The following is a 19,921-nucleotide window of genomic DNA, read 5'->3' on the forward strand; positions in this document are numbered from 1 at the left end:
TTTCCATTTCGGTGGCTTGGTGGCTTTTAAGGGTATCTAACGACTGTTCCCTGCAGCTTCATTGAAACAAAGCCAGGACCTTGGACACTGAAGAAGAACTAGCCGGAAGGACTACAGCAAAACTTCTTGCTGAGCTCACAGGACCTGCGAGATACCCTACCTGAAGTGGGGTCCCAAGTTGAGCTCCGGAGCAAAGGGTTTGTCGGTGACAATTGTGGTGCCGATGCCAACAGCCCGGACGGGGATGACATAGGTATGGCTGTTCTCTATGAATAGGTTCACCTCGTCTTTGAATTTCTCAGTGTCATCCAAGTTTGCTATGACAGCCACAGACACCTTGGTCTCAGGGGGGATGACTCCTTTGCTGGGTTCAATCCTCCAGCATGAGCATTTGCCAGCCTGTAAGACAAACCAAACACTAACTTAGGACAGAAACCATGGACCCTGGTCTCTTGTGGGGTGCAGGAAAAGGAAGGACTAAAGACATGACGGTAAAAACCATAAAGGCTTAATTTCCCTATATCTAAGCTATGGTGTCCAGAAACAGCAACTATGCAGCAGCTTATAAAAGCTGTCTTTTACCCTCTAACAGACTCGCTTCATTAACCCAGTTTTGCCCAACCCAAGGGATGCCTATTCTCAGGAAAAGGTTACTCTCCCTCCATTCTCTCTTTTGGAGCACATGCCAAGGGAAGCTACTTTATCTCTCCTGGCTTCCTGACAATAGTGGCCGGGTTTGCATAAAGGCTCAAGGCCAGAGGAAGCCAGGACTGCTCAAATCCCACCGCAGTGGCCACACAGCTGGGGGATACTGCTGAAAGCCTGAAGAATAACTGCAAAAGTAGTTGATCAAAACCCCAACACCAAAGTCTTCTTTCCCAAGAGTTAGGCAGTGCTTCTCAACAGCCCCCGAGGGACTGAAGCACCCAGTTCCCACTGATCATCAGCTGCAGCAAGGTACCCCAGTGTCCTCTGCTTTGGAAAACTCAGCTATAAATGTTTATAGCAAGGCAGTAAAGCAGTAAGGAAAAAGAAAACTGCAAGACATGCCTTGTGGGCATGGCCCAGGCTTCCCAAGCACTCTCTTCCTCTGGTTTCTCCTCGAACCTCCCTCTACGGATGGGGCAATAAAGGTGCTGGACCCCATCCTATCTAAAACCACATTCACAGAAAAACAAGCTTGCAGAAGAGAAATGCGTGCAATGCTCCCTGGCCAGCAGGAAATGCACTGGGATGTAGACATAAGGCCTCAAAGTGTCCATCACAGTGTTACCGGTACATGCACCAGAGGTCAGTACTGTGTTTGGGATGACAGGCACTGCTCACTCAAAACTCCACAGTATTCTAAGAAAAGAGGGTTTTTTTCATAGAAAGCAATTACATGCTTGGAGACCTGACACGATCCAAGCAAGTGCTTGATCCAGGTGAAGTTAGCTCAGATTTTCATCCATCAGGCTGGCAGCACTGAGCTCTAACAGGACAGCAGCCAGCACAAGGGAGAAGAGCATCAGAAAACCAAACAGCACTTCGAAGTCATGGGAAGCATTTTAGAAACACCCCCCCCCCCCCCCCCCCAAACAACCTCTGCTAACAAGGGTAAGACTAGCCAAACACCAGGGAAGCAATAAATTGCTGAGCATTCAGGGTCCCAGCAGCATGTATAGATGCCCCATCTATGATAACTCCTTAAGCTGACTGTGACCTGCACGGAAGGCAGGGCAGGTCTGCATCCCAGGATGGAACATGCCAAAGGCATCAAAATTATTCCAGGCACTGGCAAAATTGATGAACTCAGCTCCATTTAATTTGCCCTCTAGAGCTGCAAAAAAAGTCTTAAAAAAAAACCCAGATGAAAATGAGATGGAAGAAGGTGGTTGGCACAGGGTAAACACTGGGGCCTTGCTGACCACATTGGATCCCACCAACCCTCTTCTGTCGTCCCCACATCCTGTGCGTAGCTGCTCACTAGCCTCGGAGGCATCCACTGCACTGCAATCAGCCAAGGGCTACCCAGCCAACACGTTCACACTGAGCCGGTGGGTGTTACGTTTTCATTGACATTAATGTACAACTTTTCCTCCGATTCATGCTGATACGGGGTAGCTCACTTGAAAAGGAGACCTGATAGCTCTGCTCCAGAGGTGAATCTGCAAGTCTGCTATCTGACAAAGCTCATTTATCAAAGCTTGGCAACAAGCCAGGCAGTAAATTGTACCCGAGAAACTATTACTGAGGAATAATGATAGGCTGTCTCAATGGAGCCAGACTTCAAATGTCCCAGGGTGACATAGTGCAGACCCACCATACCCTGCCAGGCCAACAGCCCACTCCAGAGAAGCATGATTTGCATCGTGTCCTCATTCTTTCAGTTAGCATTTGGTGTGGGTCCAAGGGGCAGCACAGTGCATCACTGAACAGGAGACCTGCCAGGACCAAAAAGCTCTGCCAGGCCAGACTCACTCAGGTTTCTAGGTCAGCTTCTGCCTACACCGATCCAGGCTGTGTCCCAAAGACAAGAAATCTCTTGGAGATATGCTAAACCTCCCCCAAAACACACACACTTTGAAGACTAAGATCTAACTTCTGATAACATCCCTGCTACTTGCTTACCCTTGAATGCTCCGGAAAATGATGCGATAGCTGTATGCACTGGATAGGCAAAGTCGGTGGCTATTTTTGTCCCTGTAGGAGCTTGCAGTAACGGACATCAGAGTCCCTGAATGCTAGGCAAGGGTTGGGATCAATCACTTAAACAAGAAGTTCAATGCTGAGATCATTAGCTTCTCCCAGGACAGATTTCCATTATGAATAAGGGCTGCTAAAATTTGGTTGTAATAGACACCAGCATGCATCTGAAATGCATGACTGCCTGCCCTAAGGGATGACTGAGGAGCCACCACACTCAGTTCTCTTGAAGCTACTTAAAGCTAAAGTGATCTGGTCATTCTAGCCTTACACAAGTGAAAGAGGAAGCAGAACTCAATAGTCAAAATGCAGTTGTACATAACCAAGCCATGCTTCTAGTGAAAGAGCATTCCCACCGTGTCATCACAGTGGACCCATCACTCCTCACGGAGGTTGCACATGAAGGGGAAATAAATCCCCATCCTACATCAGTTGTGCACCAAGCCTTGGCCCTGGTGCTTTAGCAGTCCCAAGGTAGGGGATCCTGCGTTCTTCATTTCAAAGCTACTTTTTATCCACACGAACTGCCAGTGGCAGAAAACAGCCAAAAAGCACCCTGAGCCCCAGCAGGAGATGGAGATCAGAGAGTGAGGCTGGCTAAATGCTTCCACCAACAACCAGCCTTCTCCTGGCACCTTGGCACAAGCACCTCCTTGGCAAAAGCATAGGGACCACTTTGGTTTAGCCTCTGTCCTGGAGCACCATCAAGGTGATGTTTTGTGAAATCTAAAAAAAAAAATAAAATTTTAAAGTGGGGCACTCACTGCCACTAACAAGGGACCCTAATTTGTCACACGTGGTTCAGCTAATAGCTGACTGCTGAGCAAGCTAACAAAGCTTGTCTCCAGTTGTGTCCCCTGTCCATAGCTCACCCCTCCAGATCCCATCTGCCCTCCTTGGTGGCTGGGGAGACCAGTGCCACCACGCCGCACATTGGGGTTCTCCAGCCAGTACACGAGCACAGCTTGGCTGGCTGCTGCCAAGCACAACGTTTAATAACCAAACTCCGTCACTGAGTCATTCTTGCTTGTAGGAACATAACTGCCTTGAAGACTTCTACCCTTCTTTAATTCAGTTGGCCAACGGGTGCAGCACAATACGACGAGTTTAGTCTCCCTAGATGAGCAGAATAACAATTTCTTTGATTACTTGAAATACAGAAATTTTGAAAGGGTGTGAACTCATATAAGTCACCTGACATGACAAAAAAACTAACTCTTCCCTGTGGCCAGGTTCCAGGCACCTTTTCCAAGGTCTCCTCCAAACCTCTGCTCCCCTTTTTAAGAGCCACATGCCCTGGAACTAAGCTCATGTGACCCTGGGAGGGACACAGCCTTCCACCTTCCTCAGGTTTTGGCACAACCAGTCGCCAGCACAAGACTGGATGCTCCTGGCCATGACCCCTGTTCATGACTGATGGAGTGTGCTGCAAGGCATGGTCAGCTACAATGAATGGTTCCCTCTGGCTCTGGCAAGACCAAACTGGGTAGAAATCAGCAAATTGGTACTGCTGTATTGGCAAAACACAGCCTTTAAAACCCAAACCAATGGTTTAAGTCTAAGGGTTAGCTTAGGAGCACCTTGAGGCTCTGGTGGGACAGCTCTGGAGAGAGTTAAGCCTATACATCTTCATCTTCAAATTTCTGCTCACCTTGGAAGAGACCACATATGCAGGGCCAGTGCTGCCCATACCCTGGAAAGTTAATTTAACACTCATTTCTAAATAGCATCGCAGATATCATTTGAAGGGCACGGCACTCTCTGCCTGTGTCTTGCTATGAGCAAACACTGACGGGCTGGCTAATTATTCAGATGCTTGGGGGGGAGAAAGGTAATTTACAGTAGATTTAAAAACCACCCTCTTGCCAATTCAAGTCTGCTCCCACTTCAGTGAGAGCAGTTGGAGAGAGCGACGAAAAAATACTGACACGCTCTTCAAAGCCTTTCCTCCCTGCAGCCTGCCCAATTTGCTCAGACAACAACAAAATCACCCATCAGCCAGAACAAGAAACAGAATCACTAAAACAGCATCCCTTTATCAGCACGGTTTTTAAGTTTATTTCCCTGTTTTGCTGTCTCTCCATATGGCTGTTTCTTTAATAAAGGGAATGTCATCAAAAGCTTGAGATAATAAGCAATGAAATTTGTAAATGAAACAAATCCTGCACTAATGAGGTGAGAAGCAAGCATGGGAATGGGAACTGCATGTTCTCCCCTTGCTTACACCACATTTGACCAAGAGCCTTTATACGCTGCCTGAAAATCAGTTGACTTTTCTCCAGTAAATTCCAGTGAGAAGATAAACAGTTACAGCTTTTTTTTTTTTTTTTTTTTAAATAAACAAAACTTGGTCTCTTCTGCAATGTCAGCTCCAATTGAATTTGATGGCAGCTCATCCCTGGGAAGGTGAAAGGGGATCTACTTGCCACTTTCCTGAAGCCAACACATCTGGCTGTACAACCACTGCTAGAAACCAGGCAGCAGCAAGCTCCACCAGAACAGGGGTCTGGATTAGGGAGGTCAAGGATCAGGTCCCCAAATTAAGACTTGCATAAGAGGAGGAAATTCCAAGAAAGTTTTTCTCTCCTCCCTCATTACAAGGCACCAGGAAACCACCATTTTCCTCCTTGCACATACCAGACCCAGTACAGTGGTTATGCAGGCAGAAGAAAGCTGGCACTGATTAACAAAAATTATACCGTAGGCCTGTCTTTTCTGATCACACAGGCATGATATGCAGTTGCCTTCCATGATGCCGAGTAATGTCATTCTTAGTAGCCGAATAAAATAGCCCTGAGAAGACAGAGTGACAAAGAACAAGTAGGAAATTATCAAAGAAAGATGTTTTTTCCTCCCTGCCTTTCTGCAGGGAAAGCAAACACTTCCATTAATCAATACAACTCTTTTGCACTTGTCAATATGGCAAAAATCAGACGCTGAGGGAGACAGGAAAAGAAGATGACAGCAGCAGCAAGGAGAAGAAACAGCCACCTTTTTCAGCAGGTCACATCAGCCCCCAGCTATACTGCAACAGCCCCTTCATGTTGACCTATTCTTCCAGTCTTTTCTACCCAAGAAAAAGGCAAATACTCCCCTTGCTGGATTCCAGAGGATTCTCTAACAAGGCTGCCTGGCAGCTGGGAAAGCAACCCGACAAGGAAAAGTACATCAGACAGACACAGGATTCAGTGGATGAGCACGGGATGACACACTGGTCCCAAGGGTCACAGACCTGAAGATACCCTGGCAAGCAGGGATAAGCCAGAGGACTACGGCATGAAGTCCCTACAACCCCTCTTCAAACCCCAAAAGCCCCATTACAATGGACAGCTTTGGAGAGGTTTTATTTATTTTATTCTGGTGGCAGAGATGCTCAGTGCTGCTCCCTGCAACTCATAGAATAGACTAGACTAGACTCAACTCATCCAACAGAGAGGAGTGGAGTAATTCCTTAAATCACTATCCCAAAAATGAAGTTATCCACAAGAAGCATCTCTCCTTGCTCAGATAATGCTCTTTTCTCCCATAAAGAAAGAAGAAAGCTTGACTTGACAGGAACAGCAATTTGCACATGATGGTTAAGGATACCACCAAGGTGCAGCATGGCCATCTGCATTACAGAATTTTCCTTTTCTGTTTCAAACAAGACACCAGCTTTTTACTTGCCCTGTTGCTGTTCCTTAATTTAATCTCATTCAGTTTGCTGAGCTGCCAGTCAGTGTGCTGTAACATTGCTGATCCAACACTGCTGTGAAAGTTTCAATCAATAGCTCTTTCTTTCGAGTGGGGACTGATCTATAAGCCTAACTGCAAACAGCCACGGTTTCAAGATTAGCCATCAAGCAGAAGACAGGGAAATCACAGCTCACCGTCCTGCAGCAATCTCCAAGCAGGGAATCAAAGCAGCAGCTTTGGCATCTTGGAGAACACAAGACTTGGGTTCAGGGGCAGGAGTGACTGAAGGATGCCCAAGTCACCCACCAGCTAGGCTAAGGGACAGCTGGAGCCACTTCTGCTCTCGGATGTACATGTGCAGTTCACGGACATCCGACTGCATCTCAAATTTTAGTTCCAAAATCATTCAGTCCTTTCTTCTTCCCATCAAGAAACTACCACGCAGCCTAAGGCAGCAGCAAAGGGCAAAACTTCATTTGAGGCAGCAAGACAGCACCAAAATAGGTAGCTGCTGAGGGCAAGGGAGTAGCTCGAGCACATCTTGCCTGCTGCAGTGCTGCTCCCATCAGGCAGGCTCAGCATCACGGTGTTGAGTCTGCCTGAAGAGCCCCTGTTCAAAGAGCTGATGGAGCAGGTTCCCAGGACCTGCCTCCTCGAACATCTCCATGATAGCAGCAGCTGTCCTGAGAAGCAGAGATGCTCACTATGGGGTAACCCAGCCCTGTGGAGTCAGCAGGGGAGACTAAGGAGCAGAAAAGGCCATCTTTACTGCAGGGAAAGAAACCATCCCTGAACCACCTTGTATTATTGTTCTGTTTATTGATTAGCCAAAATATTTGCAGAGATTGCAGTGGCCAGGGTGGGATTTATTGCCCAATCCCATGCATTAGGGCCCTGAGGCAATGGAAAGGCAGATATACCCTGCAAGACCCCCTGGGTATGCTGTAAGTTGTCTAGGGGAGGGAGAGAAGGCATTACACCAGAACAGCAGTACCTAAACCGCTCTGCAGGTCAGTGCCTGGTATGAGTGTGCAAAACCCAGCATTTATACACCAGGACCACCCATCCAAGGTGGCTTGCTTGCTGCAGAGATGGAAAGCAGATTTTCATTGTGGAGTCAAAGAAAGCTGCCCTGGGAATGCCCCACTTCGAGGTTACATTTATCCCTCAAACAGCTGGAAGAACAGCAAGAGGGAAATCCAGCCCCCTTCTCCTTGGCCGAGGAGGCTGATCCTGTACTCTCACACACTGCCTGATGCTTTATCCACAGACACAACCAAGTCCAAAGCACCAGGCCTGGCTTAACCAGCTCCAGAAGTTCAACACACCTCACACAGGGAAGACCAAAGCTCCTCCAAACCCTTTACAGATCCCCCTCTTCCAGTGGGGAGCACATCCCACCCAGCCTCAGCACATGAGGCCTTCCCGGCTGCAGCACCCCTGCTCTCCCCACCCAGGAAGCAGCCAAGCTCTCCTTCCGCTATATAGCTTGTCACATTACGCAGCGTCCATAAATTAAACAGCCTTTTGCTGCAGCTAGTCTCCAGAGATGCTCTGTGATGCTACGGAGTCCACTGACTCCATAGTTACATGACCCTTACAAGTATATTTTTGTGCAACGACACAGCTGGTTTGACCCCCAGTAGGTGTGAGACTCACCTCACCGCAAGCAGTTTGAGGACAGACCTCACACCTTAGTCTCTATCATTAAGGGTGGTGTGACAGAAAGCAAATGCAGATGTAACAGAGAAACCAAAGGGAAATCTGTGCCCTTTCAGGAACAAAGAGCCACAGAGTTCTCTTGATCTCAGAGGTGCAAAACCATGACTCTCACAGCTAAATACCTTCCACAAAATAAAGGGAGAACTTGTAAACATGATCCAGACTCATTTCTGCTCAAACATCTATGCAAACTGTCTCTTTTACTGAGGGGTGCCCCTGCTAAAACTGCCCCCTCTTACCGTATTGTGATGGAATATCTTGCTTTCTCTCTCCCATAGCAATATGGAAATGTTTCATATAAAACTCAAGTCACAGGCTGTTCAAGTCACAGCATTTTCATTGGAAAATAGCCCCACAGATACTTACCATCTGTGCCCTGAAGGACGCAGGGATGACAGTCTGATTGGAGAGGTGGAGAGTTCGAGAAGCATCTTGTAGAACTTGGATACTGCCAAAGTTTATCTTACTCGGATGCACGTAGACAACTGGTCCTTCTCCAATGCTCACTAAATGGATTTTCTGCTCCAGGAAGCAGGTAGGAAAGATCAAAAAGAACAGACAGCTCTAAGGGTACTCCTAGACTGAAGGATAATTGCAGCTGTTTGAAGTTTTCAGTGGTGTAAGACTGAAACAGAAGGCCTGCAGCAAGTGTGAGATCTAGAGTGATCCCATCTGAAAGCTACAAACTCCCGTTATCAGGGGATAAAGAAATCCTGTTTCCCATGCTTTCTTTTTCACACCTCCTCCACAGTTAGCTCTCTTTCCTCTACCTTGTGCCTGCTCACACTCCTTTTACTGCTCAGTCTTGCCCCGCACCACCCACCCCGACTTCGGCTGCTGCACAGCCACACTGGGACAGTAACTGCTTTAATATTCCCCAAACTACAACTTGTAAAAACCAGCACAAATGAGCAGCAAAAGCAGGCTTTTCACAATAGAGATCACATAAGTTAGTTGCCTCTGATTTTTGTTTATGTGTATTCCTGGTATTATATGAATAATTGGCATTATTAATTACATAATTCAAGCAGTATTTTTTTCTTTTGACAATCTGAGACCAAAAAGTTTTGTTCTTGAAGAACTGGTGCAAACTACTGGAAGAGAAATGTGGATCCCTTTGCCAAACCACCTTCTCACATCATTAAAAGCAGTGAGAACTTATCCAGTCTTGCTGGATTTCACTGGTTCTGAACACCCCAACTCTTAAACAGGATCTAAATGCGTAAAACTCCCAACACTGACAAGCTGCTGTATGATTCACTGGAGGGCAAGGAGTATGATTTAACCACAAAAGAAACCAGCTTCCATGATGTAAAACCTTTAATGATGTCTGACTCAAGGAAATGGCACTGACAGCTGTCAGAATCACTAGTCCAACTCAGCCCGAAGGAGCAGCATCCAGAAATGCTCATCCCTTGACAGGACAGTACTGCGTGCAAGTAAGAGCCAAAAATCATGTACCAAGGCTGGTACCTCAAAAATAAGGAGCTAAAGCCATGCGTAATGATGGAGCTTTTACCCCTCCAGGAGATTGGAGGCATGGAGAGCTGCAGTGTGGGTAATGCTGCCCAAAGCTCCTGGGAAAGAGGAGCTGGAGGGAAGAACTGTGCCTCACCAGCTGGCTTTGCTTCCAGGTGACAGCAGGGCAGAAGCAACAAAGGCAGGGCAGAACCCTTTGGAGATGAGCACAATAACATCTGGAGGATGCTCAGGCTAGCTAGCTTCAACGAAAGTGTGTACTAACACAATGCACCCTTGCCAAGGAAAGGGCTTATAAACCCCCCCCCTTCATCTACAGTCATCTTAAACGGGACAAGAAAACCCCCGTTCAACAGCATAACAGGCAATGTGACACACAGGGAAAGGGAGTATAAAGGAGATGACAACTTTGACATCAGTAATATTGACACCCCCCCTCCCCCGAGCAGCAGTGCTGGCTTTGTCAATGGGTATATAATGTCACATTTGATCAATTAGGAATGAATTGCATCTGGCCCTGGCAGACAGCCATGCTCTGAGTGACTGCTTATTCTGATAGCAACCAGATGCCAAATCCCCTGCCTGTGGCACACGACCCTGCCTTGCCACCACTAACCCAGGGTTGGATTTTGCCAGTTCCTTAATGCAGAAGACTACATAAACCAAATAGAAGCTGGCACACAGTCACCTGCAAACAAAATACCAGGCAACAGACCCATGGAGGAATTCTACACAACCTGGATGAAAGACCTGTACCGCATTTCACCGAAAACAGTGTAAAGACTTGGTATCAATACTAGACAGCATAACTTAAGACAAGAGCAAGCTTATATTTTGTTTTATGGGAGTACATTGCAGCGATTCCCCTGAGGTCAGATTCGCATCATATGATCCATACGGGTACAATTTGCCACCACTGCAGGATGTCTAAGACAACAGCTAGCTGTTCTGCTAGCCTAGAAAGCTTTGGATGAATTGGCTACTAGGAAACTACTAATAACCCCACTCAAACTATAAGGCAGACCTATAGAAAATGCAAAGAATCTAACCTGACAGCCAGAAACTCAGGTCTGTGCTGTCGATAAACCCAGCAAGCTTTCTACCAGCACTCGCTGAGTGCTGGCACCAACTGAATATAAATGCTGCACAATAAAGATCGACTTAGTGGACACACACATTTGCTCAGTCTCATCCTAGTCATTTACTTTAGGGACAACCATGATTCTCTGCTGAAATGCTTGTCCTTTGGGTGAAAGACTGACATATTCATCTCCAAATAAAAAAAGATTAAGGTACAGTAAAGTTTGAAACTATAAATTGTTAACCCAAGGGTAAAAGCTTTGTAAGAAATCTGTAGTTAAAAAACAAGCTGACAATTAAACAATTGGTTATTCTAGTGGGAAGAAACCCTCCTTTTTAAGGGAAGCATGCCTTATATTTATGAGCAACTGTTTTGTCAAACTTCAGACTTCCCTGTAAAGCCTGCATTGCCTGGCCTTCCTGTTGACGGGTTTACACGCACATCCACAACGGCCGGGGTTGAGATGTTCTGTGGCATCCGCAGGATTTAGCAGCATCGTTTCCATTCGTTTTAATAAAAGTTTAAATCCTTGCAACTACTTTCAAAATGTCAGCCTTCCTTTCTGTTACAGAAAGCTTAAGGTTCCCAGCAATCCTCTGACATCGTCTTTCATGCTCAGAGAGATGACAAGGCATTTTAAAACAGCTGCTTCAAAAGTTAGTATCATTTTAAATTAAAGTTTAATTAACTAGATTTGTTCTCTATTTCAGCTAGATGAAGCCAGGACACTACATAGAACATTCTCTTGCCTACATTTTGTTGTCATTGCTGCTGTTGTATATGCCTGAATGCAAACAAAGTCTTTCAGGAGGCTTTAGTCCAGGAGTGCTTTGCCTTGTCCATTTCCAAGCTTGGTAGAAAAACCCAAAGCCTCTGTACTCCAGGTGCAAGCAGTGTGGAGACTCGTGTGTCTTTGGCTGGGGCTTTTGGCAAAGAGAGAGGATGGATATTCCTCGGACATGATGGGCCTGACTTTGAGCATGGTTTCTTACTCAGTGCTTGTTTTAGCAGGATTCACAGATGTCCCCATGTGCTCCTGAACAAAAGTTCTGATGAAGCAGCAGTGGCTGTTTGTCTAATATGGCAGAGTATGAGACCCAGGGATTGCTCTGGGTTTCAGACTGAGCTTGTTATCCTGTCCCACGTACCCATAATTAAATGCTGTGTCAGACGCTTAGATTACCACCTAAAAGGATACCATCCTTTCTCTTTTCTAGGCATTAGCTGTTGCTTATGCTATGAATCCCTTCTTTACTTGTCCACACCAGTCATATATTACAAGTTCTTGTTTTCCCAGGAAGGATCCCTGAAATCAGCAACCCTGCCTGTACACTTTGCACCCAAGAAGATGAGTCGCATGAAAGCCCACATCTCCCCTAGCACTCACCAGAGGGGATCCTTCACTCCCAAACACCGCAATATGAGCAACAGTGTCCTGCTCTCCTATCACCTGGGCTTCCAGTGTAAATGGGACCTCCACCGAGCTGCAAGGCTGGATAATCCCACACGGCACAGGGCTGGAGTACCACACAGCAGCATCCTCCTTGTGTTCCTATAAGGGACAGAATCAAATGCAACTTCAGAATAACCTTTAAGGATACTTTAAACTCCTTAATATCTACCACAATAGCAATCCACATACACTTTAAAAAATCCCTAGGACAAAGCAGAAAGGCATAAGGCAAGATGCAAGACTTGTATGGGCTTAGCATCCTCAGAGTCCAAAAGCTGCTGCACCTACAAACACCCACTCCTATGCTGGCAGCCTCCTTGCAGAAGCTTTTCACAGCCCTCTAAGTTCTCCTGCATGAAAGCACCCCAAAGACTAGAATATAAACTGCTTCCTAAAGTTTATATTCAGATACGTTCCTGTTCTCAGGAACTAAAGGTTTGCTGAGAACAGGAACCTACCTGAATATAAACTAGCAAGCTCTTATCCAACCCCCTTTTTTTTGCTAATAAACCCCTTGATAAGATTTGAGGGCAGGAGGCGGATGCGATGCCAAACCTGAGGAAGAACACCATAGCAGCCTGGAAGATTGCTGTCATTCACAAGGGTCAGCATCTGCTGGTAAGGGAATTTTAGAAAGCACCGTCCAAACGTCACGATGGGGTTGAGCACTCGCAGTGGAGGAACTACACATCTAGGCAAAGAGACGACCAAAAGGGAATTAGAGACACTGAGAGAATGTAGAATTTTTTTACTCCCCGAATAGTGTGAAATGGAGCATAACATGTTTGTCACTGTCAAATAGATATTTAATACCCCTACAGCAATAAATCACCTTTACCTTACTTTTACTCAACAACCTCTTGTAAAGGAGGGGCAAACCCTGAGAATCAGTACCACAGAGCCTGCCAAGTGTCCAGGCAGAGCACGGAGCCCTGTTCCAGAGCTGTCTGATCAGCTTTGCCCCTTCTTTGCCCCAGGACCCTCCCTTGCAAGGACCCTCCCAATAGTCCCAGCAAGGCGTAAGCTCTGGGGCAGCCTTCCCACCACGGGCCGGTGCTCACCAAGGCTCAAGGAACACTAAAACCCAGTGTCTCAGTAAAAGCAACTTCCCTTCTCTCCCATACTGCTGTCACCCTGCCTGAAAACTCAGCTATTTGCCCCAGCAGCAGAGGGCACACCCACCTGCCGTATGCAGTGGGTGATCACCCTCTCCCAGTTCCTATAGCCCTTCACCCCCATGGGTCCGTACACTGTCTGTTCCCATTTGCACTTGTTTTACAAAACTGCAGCCCAGGAACTGACTGGATGACTGCATGGGAGAGGGAAGAGCACCAGTGAACTGCATCCCTCTTGTAATTAAACTGACACCCACCACAGCACAACAGGACTGAATCTGGCTGCAGCAAGAACAACTTTCGGCTTAAGTCTGAGAACATTAATGCTCAAAGGAGCCAGAGAAACCTGAGCTCACCTTCACATCAAGGACTATTTTCCCCTTCGTAAGGTCTTTACTTTTACCCCCTGCCTCTACTTTTCCCTCACCAGTCCTGCCATAAGCCCCTTTCCCATTTGCACACGCCTTTGTTAACTGAACCAGACACCAGCTTTCAGCAGGCTGCTTGCTGTGTCCCAAACAAATGGTGCATTTTGCTTGCAACCCAACACAAGTCCACCACTTGCAGGAAGGAGAGGCAGTCCTTTGGAAATTTGTTACACCTCAAGCGCCAAAAAACAGGCCAATAATGAATATGATTACTGTTCCCTTCAGAAAAAGGCTCAGGGCCACATCTCTCCCTTGAGCACAGGTGCTTCTCAACATGGGCTGCTTTCAAAGCACTGCCATTCTTATATCTAACTGGGCAGAACTATCTCATTAAGCCATGCTTCTCATTTGGAGCTGGAGCCAGCAAACCACGTGCAAGGCAGCGCGCTGGCGATGGATGCACAAGCAGAGACGATGAACTGCAAGGAAAGCACTGATACCTGGCTGTGAGGAGCAGTGCCAACACCTCCTTTCCAACACCATCCACATCCACCACCAGTGCCAGCTCGTATCTCTTCACGGTGTTGGAACACAGGGTGACCTGATGAAAGAGAAGAGCATCAAATATATCATCACTCCCAAAAGCCTTCGTCCATGTGTGGTATCTGCTGGTTCTCGTTCCACAGTAAGGAAAGGGAGGATTTTGCCTTAATTCTTCTGCTGGTCTATGTGTAGAGCACAGGCTCTGGGAGTAACAGAAGTCTCCTGACAATATGTGATTTGTTAAATAGACTTTGCAGTTACCAGGGCATACGTAAGCTAAATTAAAGCACAATTAGACTAATGCTCTACTCACCACTGTTAAAATTAAGGGACCAATTTTTAATCTCGACTACAATAGCATAAATCCAGGAGGAAATCTGTTGGCTTTAACAGAATGAGTTCAGCTTTACAGTGGGAAGCTGAGGGCAAATGTGGCCCACCCGATGCTGTGCAGTTCATGTCTGCCAGAGCTTTTTCAGTCCCTGTTGGAGATCACCACACTGAATACAACTTATTCTGCTCAACAGGAGAGGAGACATAAGACCAGGAAGAAAAGCAAATTGTTTTATACAATGACATCTCTCTTTATAACAGCCATGTTCTGTCCTCATCCTTCCTCTGCCCACTTTAAATCAAAGAAATCACTCTTTGCAGCTCTCAAAAAACGCATGTATGGCTTCTGTACTTGACCATACAGTACATGATCTTCAGCTTACTCAGTCCCAGAGTAACCCAGCTAATGAAAGCCTAACACTAGTGCAGCTATCTTACTCATGTTATGCTCAAAGCTAGCAGCGCTAAAGCCCTCTCACACTTCAAGTGAAGCTTCAGCTCCACCTGCTGAAGCACATATGGCTAGACTCTTCCCACACCTGGATATCCAGGAGTCCCTGGGAGCGGATGGTCCCTCTGCAGGGCTTTATGGTAAATTCAGTTGGCTTGATGTCACCTTGAGCTCCCCTTCTCCAGGACGGGCATGTGCTGTCCGACATCTGAACAAAATTGGTAACACTGGGCTCTCCCGAGCCGTCACCAGGAATGCGAAGGTTGAAAGTCATGGGCACCAAGGAGGTGTTAGTGAGGCGACATGACAAGGTGCAAGGAAAGCCTAGGAAAATGACACAAATATGAATTTATGCACCAATCATCCCATGCTTCCTAGTGTCAAAATCCTGTTATGATAAAACTGTGCTTGGAGTTTAGTTCCTTTCAATCTGAATTACAGCTAATTGAGAAGCTAAGCAAGCAATTAATTGTCACTTAAGTTCCCTTTTGTGCTGATCACGGAAACTGCTTCCTTGGAAATGACCACTCTTAGCAAGGCTGAACACCAGAAATTTCTCCCTCTAACTGTAAAAAGCCCTCTCACCTGCCCCCAAAGAAGCACCAATTATTTCTCACTTATGAGTGTGCATCCAGACACACCATTTATTCTGAAAATTCAAACCATAAAATGCCCTGTTAACTCCACAGACACTCCCACAGTTTTCAATATATACAAGCAGCATATCGTCATTGAGGAGATGCTACAGTAAAAGAAAGGTAGGATGAAATTGGGAACTACAGCATGATGCAAAGCACTCTAATGCAGTTTCTCTAGGCAGGATCCTTAAGGCACCTCCTGTTTTGTGGCAACCAGACTGAGCACGTGACAACTCACAGCCCAGTTCACTGGAGGCAAATCTTGTACTTGCTTAGAAATTAGCAGGAACCATGTCTCACCTTAACCAGCAAATGGGGACATCACACTGGCTTTTATTACTGCCCACAAAGGTTTCCATCACTTTAGCTTTGATACTTGCTTTCCGTAACGGAAAACCAGTGATACAACCACAGCTGGTGGGGATGTTCTGTGGAGACAGGACATCAGCCCACAACCTCCTCTGGAGTGAACGTCTGGCTTGGCTGGCCAGCTCTGCAAGAAGGAGACATCCCCCATGGCCTGCTTACCAAGCATTATTTGAATAAAGATAGGGAAGAAAACCAACGGCAGATACAGCAGATAGTTTCTCCATGCCCATCAACAGTAACCATTACCCACCTCCACCAACTCCTCCAGCAAGGAGGCAGGAGGTGCACAAAAAGGACAAACACAGGCTTCACAATTCCAAATGAGACTGAAGTTGCCAGATGCAGACAACAGTCAGCAGCACAGTTAAGAAAAGCAAAAATACAAGAGTTGCCTTCAGCTGAAAAGGCCTTGTTAATGAAATCAGATTAAGTAGGATGAATCTCCTCCTATTACATAACCATACTTCTGCCTGGTGCGTTTCTTGTTTTATTTATTCAAAAGGAAATAAAGAAGTGGCAGAGTGGTGATGTAGGGAGGGGAGAAGCGGCTCAGGAAGGATAATGAGTTTTCTTAAAAAGTCCATGAACAGCATGAAAACACAGAGGCATCCTGGGTGCAGAATGATAATGGCCCTTCAATCAATCCACAATTGATTTCACATTTAAACTTCAGATCATCTCAGTAAAAAGCCTTTTGTGAGACTGAGATGGAGAACCAGAATCTGCATTTCAATGGAGATGCTCTGGATGCCTAGCCACCAGCTCTGTCAACAGAGCTGGGCTTGTGGTGGGGAAGGAGAACGAGCCCACATCTGAGAACATCAGTGTCTGATGCAGAGCTATTGCTTGGGCATATTACTGATAACAAGGTGCCCTCCCAGCACTAATTAACATCTCAGACTAAAGGTCAGGTGGGTAAATGGTGTCCTTGCCTTGCAACAGCAACATTTACCCAGAACAGCTACAGGCTAGTACATGGCTTAAACTGCATTCTCCTGCAGTCCCATCCCCTGGGCCCTTCGTGACAAGGACTTTCACAGTCATTCTGTTGCCAAGGATTGGGAGATTGGGGCTGAACAGACTATGAGGGAACCCAGAAAATACTGGTTTTCTATTCCTTTGGTCCTATCTGATCTCATGATGGTAAAATACTGCCTAAGCAACCAGCAGCCTTGGTTTTAACACTCTGAAGACTGCTACAGAGGAACACGAGTGATGGATGCTCTAGGGTAAAGTGCTCCATTTTGATAATGCACAGAGCTCTCAACCTGTGGTCTAAGCCCAGGGCACACTCACCGAAGGAGACATCGCCGAAGCGGAGACAAGGTACATCAAAATGAAAAGTTGGTCCGATGACACAGCCCCTGTGAGGAAAAAACAGGCAGAGGCAGCATTAGCTTGGTTAAAGAGAATTGCAGAGCTTCGGCTTGTGTTACCGCTTGAGTGGATAAAGCTGGTCTCAGAACCACAGCAGGTTTCACCCTTGTGCTCAGCACAGCATCCACGTGGACAGGAGGCAGCCAAAGTGGTCAGCAGCTGAGAGCTGCTGATGTGGCTTAAGCCACTATGTCAGGCAGGGTATGCCCCCAAGTTGTTGCTGGCCCAGTGATGGAACCCTGAACAAGTGATGACTCTGTACCTCAGTTTCCCCATCTGTAATGCAATGGACACAGAGATGTCCACACAGAAGTGGACTCGTAACTAGCCTTCCCAGCCACAGGTTCCCTGCTTTGGTATTTCTTAGCTGGAACTGGTGTTTCCATGGAGTATATGGACATCTTTCTCAGAAGATCTTGATCCACACGGGCATTATGCATGCAGGATTTTGAGGCACGAATCCAGGGGAGCCCCAAACATCCCTTGAGAAGAGCAGCAACAGTTCTACACAGTGGACAGTTGAATTTGGAGGAAAATATCAGGTCGTCACCAGTGCACCAGCTGACACATCCAAGAGCAACATGTCTTAAACCACCGAATGTAGGTGTCCTGAACCCACCGTGCTACCTTGCCCATCCTTAAACTCAGCACAGGCTCCAAACCCCAAAACTCACCGGCATCTGCTGACATCAGCACTTGAAGCTGCACAACATTCATTCATTTATTTCATGGTCTATGCCAATGAATGCCAGCTCTGCCTCTTAGTTAAAAATCAAGAACCACAGTGAACGGTGCCCTCTAGTTTTATTTACAGAACTGCCACTGGATCCTTTCTATACATGAACAGATCCCAGCATCCTGCAAGAGGGATCTGTATTCATCCATGGTGCCCCGTTTCCAGCATCCCTTTCTAAACACCAAAGAAACAAGCATTCAGGACAATCTAAGTTTGGTTTCCAAGTAAAGAATAATCACCTATGGTTTGAGCATCTTCTGATTGCATAGTTAAAAAGGACTTTAAAAGTGACTTTGAGGAGTTTCAATTCAATACTAATTCTCAATTCTTGGAGCTGAATCAGTTCCTGAGAATAAGTCAGGTAGCAAATTCCTGCTGCTGCTGAAGTTTCCTCTCCGAGGACCTGATATAATTAGCCTTAACCACCCAAGCCCTAACAGCTTACTTTGGATGGAGCAACAGGAGCAGACATGCTTTCCATCACAGCACTTGCCAGGAGACGATGGAAAACTACTTCCAAACCAACAACAACTGGGGATCACACTGGGAAACTGCCAAGGATGAGCCTTGCCAGGCAAGTGGGGAAATGACTGCCATTTCTGCTGAGTGCACTGTATCTGTAGTCAAGTAAGTTAAACATGAATGACTGCCCAGAAGGCTCAGGCAAGGAGCCAGCCCAGAGTTCTGTGCACCACAGCTGATAACGGTACAGCTTGCAAGAAAATGGGGGGAAAAGGCAGTGTTTCTGCCAACAACTGTGTTTTAAAGTAGCATTAAATAATGCATTTGTGAGCAAGAAGGATAACACAGAATGGGAGAGGAACTGCTTGAACTCTCATCCCCTTTCCTTCCTTTGCAGTCCAGTGTCCCACCAGCCAGCTCACTTTCATTCAAAAGAACTGGGAGTTTTTCTTCCTGGGAGGACTAAATCCAGTGCACAAAACCTCCTGAAAAGGGAGGCTCAGCTTGACCTGGTGGGTGGACATCTCAAAGGCATTTGAAAACACACAGTTTGAGTTGTGGGGCTGGAGAATAAGAGATAAGGGCTGGATATAGATCCTTGAAAAAAGCAAGACAAAAATCGAGGAGGCAGATAACATCTTAGGGAGGAGTGGACTGCAATGGGAATTATTGCTGAAGGACAGCTGTATGGGAGCAGGTGGGGATGCTGGGGTACCATCAGATGGGCTGCATAGGAGCCACCATCCAGGAAGGAAGAGTACAAGGATAGAGAAGAAATAAATAAAAAAAAGGACCAGCAATCATCTTTCACTAAGATATAAGGTCTGCACTGAGCCCAAGGTAGTGCTGGCAGAACAGGGCAGAGGGTGGCCACAGAGAAGGGGAGGACGTGCTGGGCACTGGGAGCCAGGGCTTCAGTGGGGAAAAAAAGACCACTTCATTTGGTTGTGGGGAAGCCAGAAGCCAGCTATCCCACTGACAGCTCTTTCCTTCCCCAGGAGCAAGCCCACCGCAGGGCAGAGGCAGCGGGCACTATCCATGCAATACTGTATTCTACCTGTGATAAGCGCATCTCTACAAGCGAAACCTGCCCTTGCTCAAGGAGAAAGCTGCTTATGCAATAACATCCCATGACCAGTTTGGGGGATGGACAGAGGAGAATAAATTATTTGATTGTGAAATGTTCTTTCTTGATTTCCAAAAAAAGCAGCACTTTCCCTCCAAACACAAAGCCAACATAATTGTTTCTTTACTGAGGTCGACCTACTCACCACTCTTCTCTTGCGAAATAATAACCTTGTTGCTCTTTTTTATCCATTTTCCTTACCTTATTGGTAGAATAGACTGCAGATTCCTTTCATTTCTTTACTACCTTGATCTAGTGCCTCCCAACAGCAGCAGCTCAGGAGGCTGGCTGCTGAGGAGGCACAACCA

At 46.5% G+C, this 19,921-nt stretch overlaps 1 protein-coding gene across 1 annotated transcript in view; it reads right to left on the reverse strand.

Annotated features, from left to right (window-relative positions):
- HYDIN (HYDIN axonemal central pair apparatus protein) overlaps positions 1-19,921 on the reverse strand; it is a 162,090-nt gene that overhangs the window by 72,660 nt on the left and 69,509 nt on the right. The window contains exons 13-19 of the mRNA XM_049804439.1: positions 17,209-17,276; positions 14,994-15,229; positions 14,079-14,179; positions 12,651-12,786; positions 12,030-12,194; positions 8,449-8,601; positions 161-399 (exon numbers count right to left, since the gene is read on the reverse strand). Of these exons, the coding sequence (XP_049660396.1) occupies positions 161-399; positions 8,449-8,601; positions 12,030-12,194; positions 12,651-12,786; positions 14,079-14,179; positions 14,994-15,229; positions 17,209-17,276 (1,098 nt within the window). The remainder of the gene's footprint in view (positions 1-160; positions 400-8,448; positions 8,602-12,029; positions 12,195-12,650; positions 12,787-14,078; positions 14,180-14,993; positions 15,230-17,208; positions 17,277-19,921) is intronic.

The sequence above is a fragment of the Accipiter gentilis genome, chromosome 7 (genome assembly GCF_929443795.1).
Source record: "Accipiter gentilis chromosome 7, bAccGen1.1, whole genome shotgun sequence".
In the NCBI taxonomy this organism is placed as follows: Eukaryota; Metazoa; Chordata; class Aves; order Accipitriformes; family Accipitridae; genus Astur; species Astur gentilis.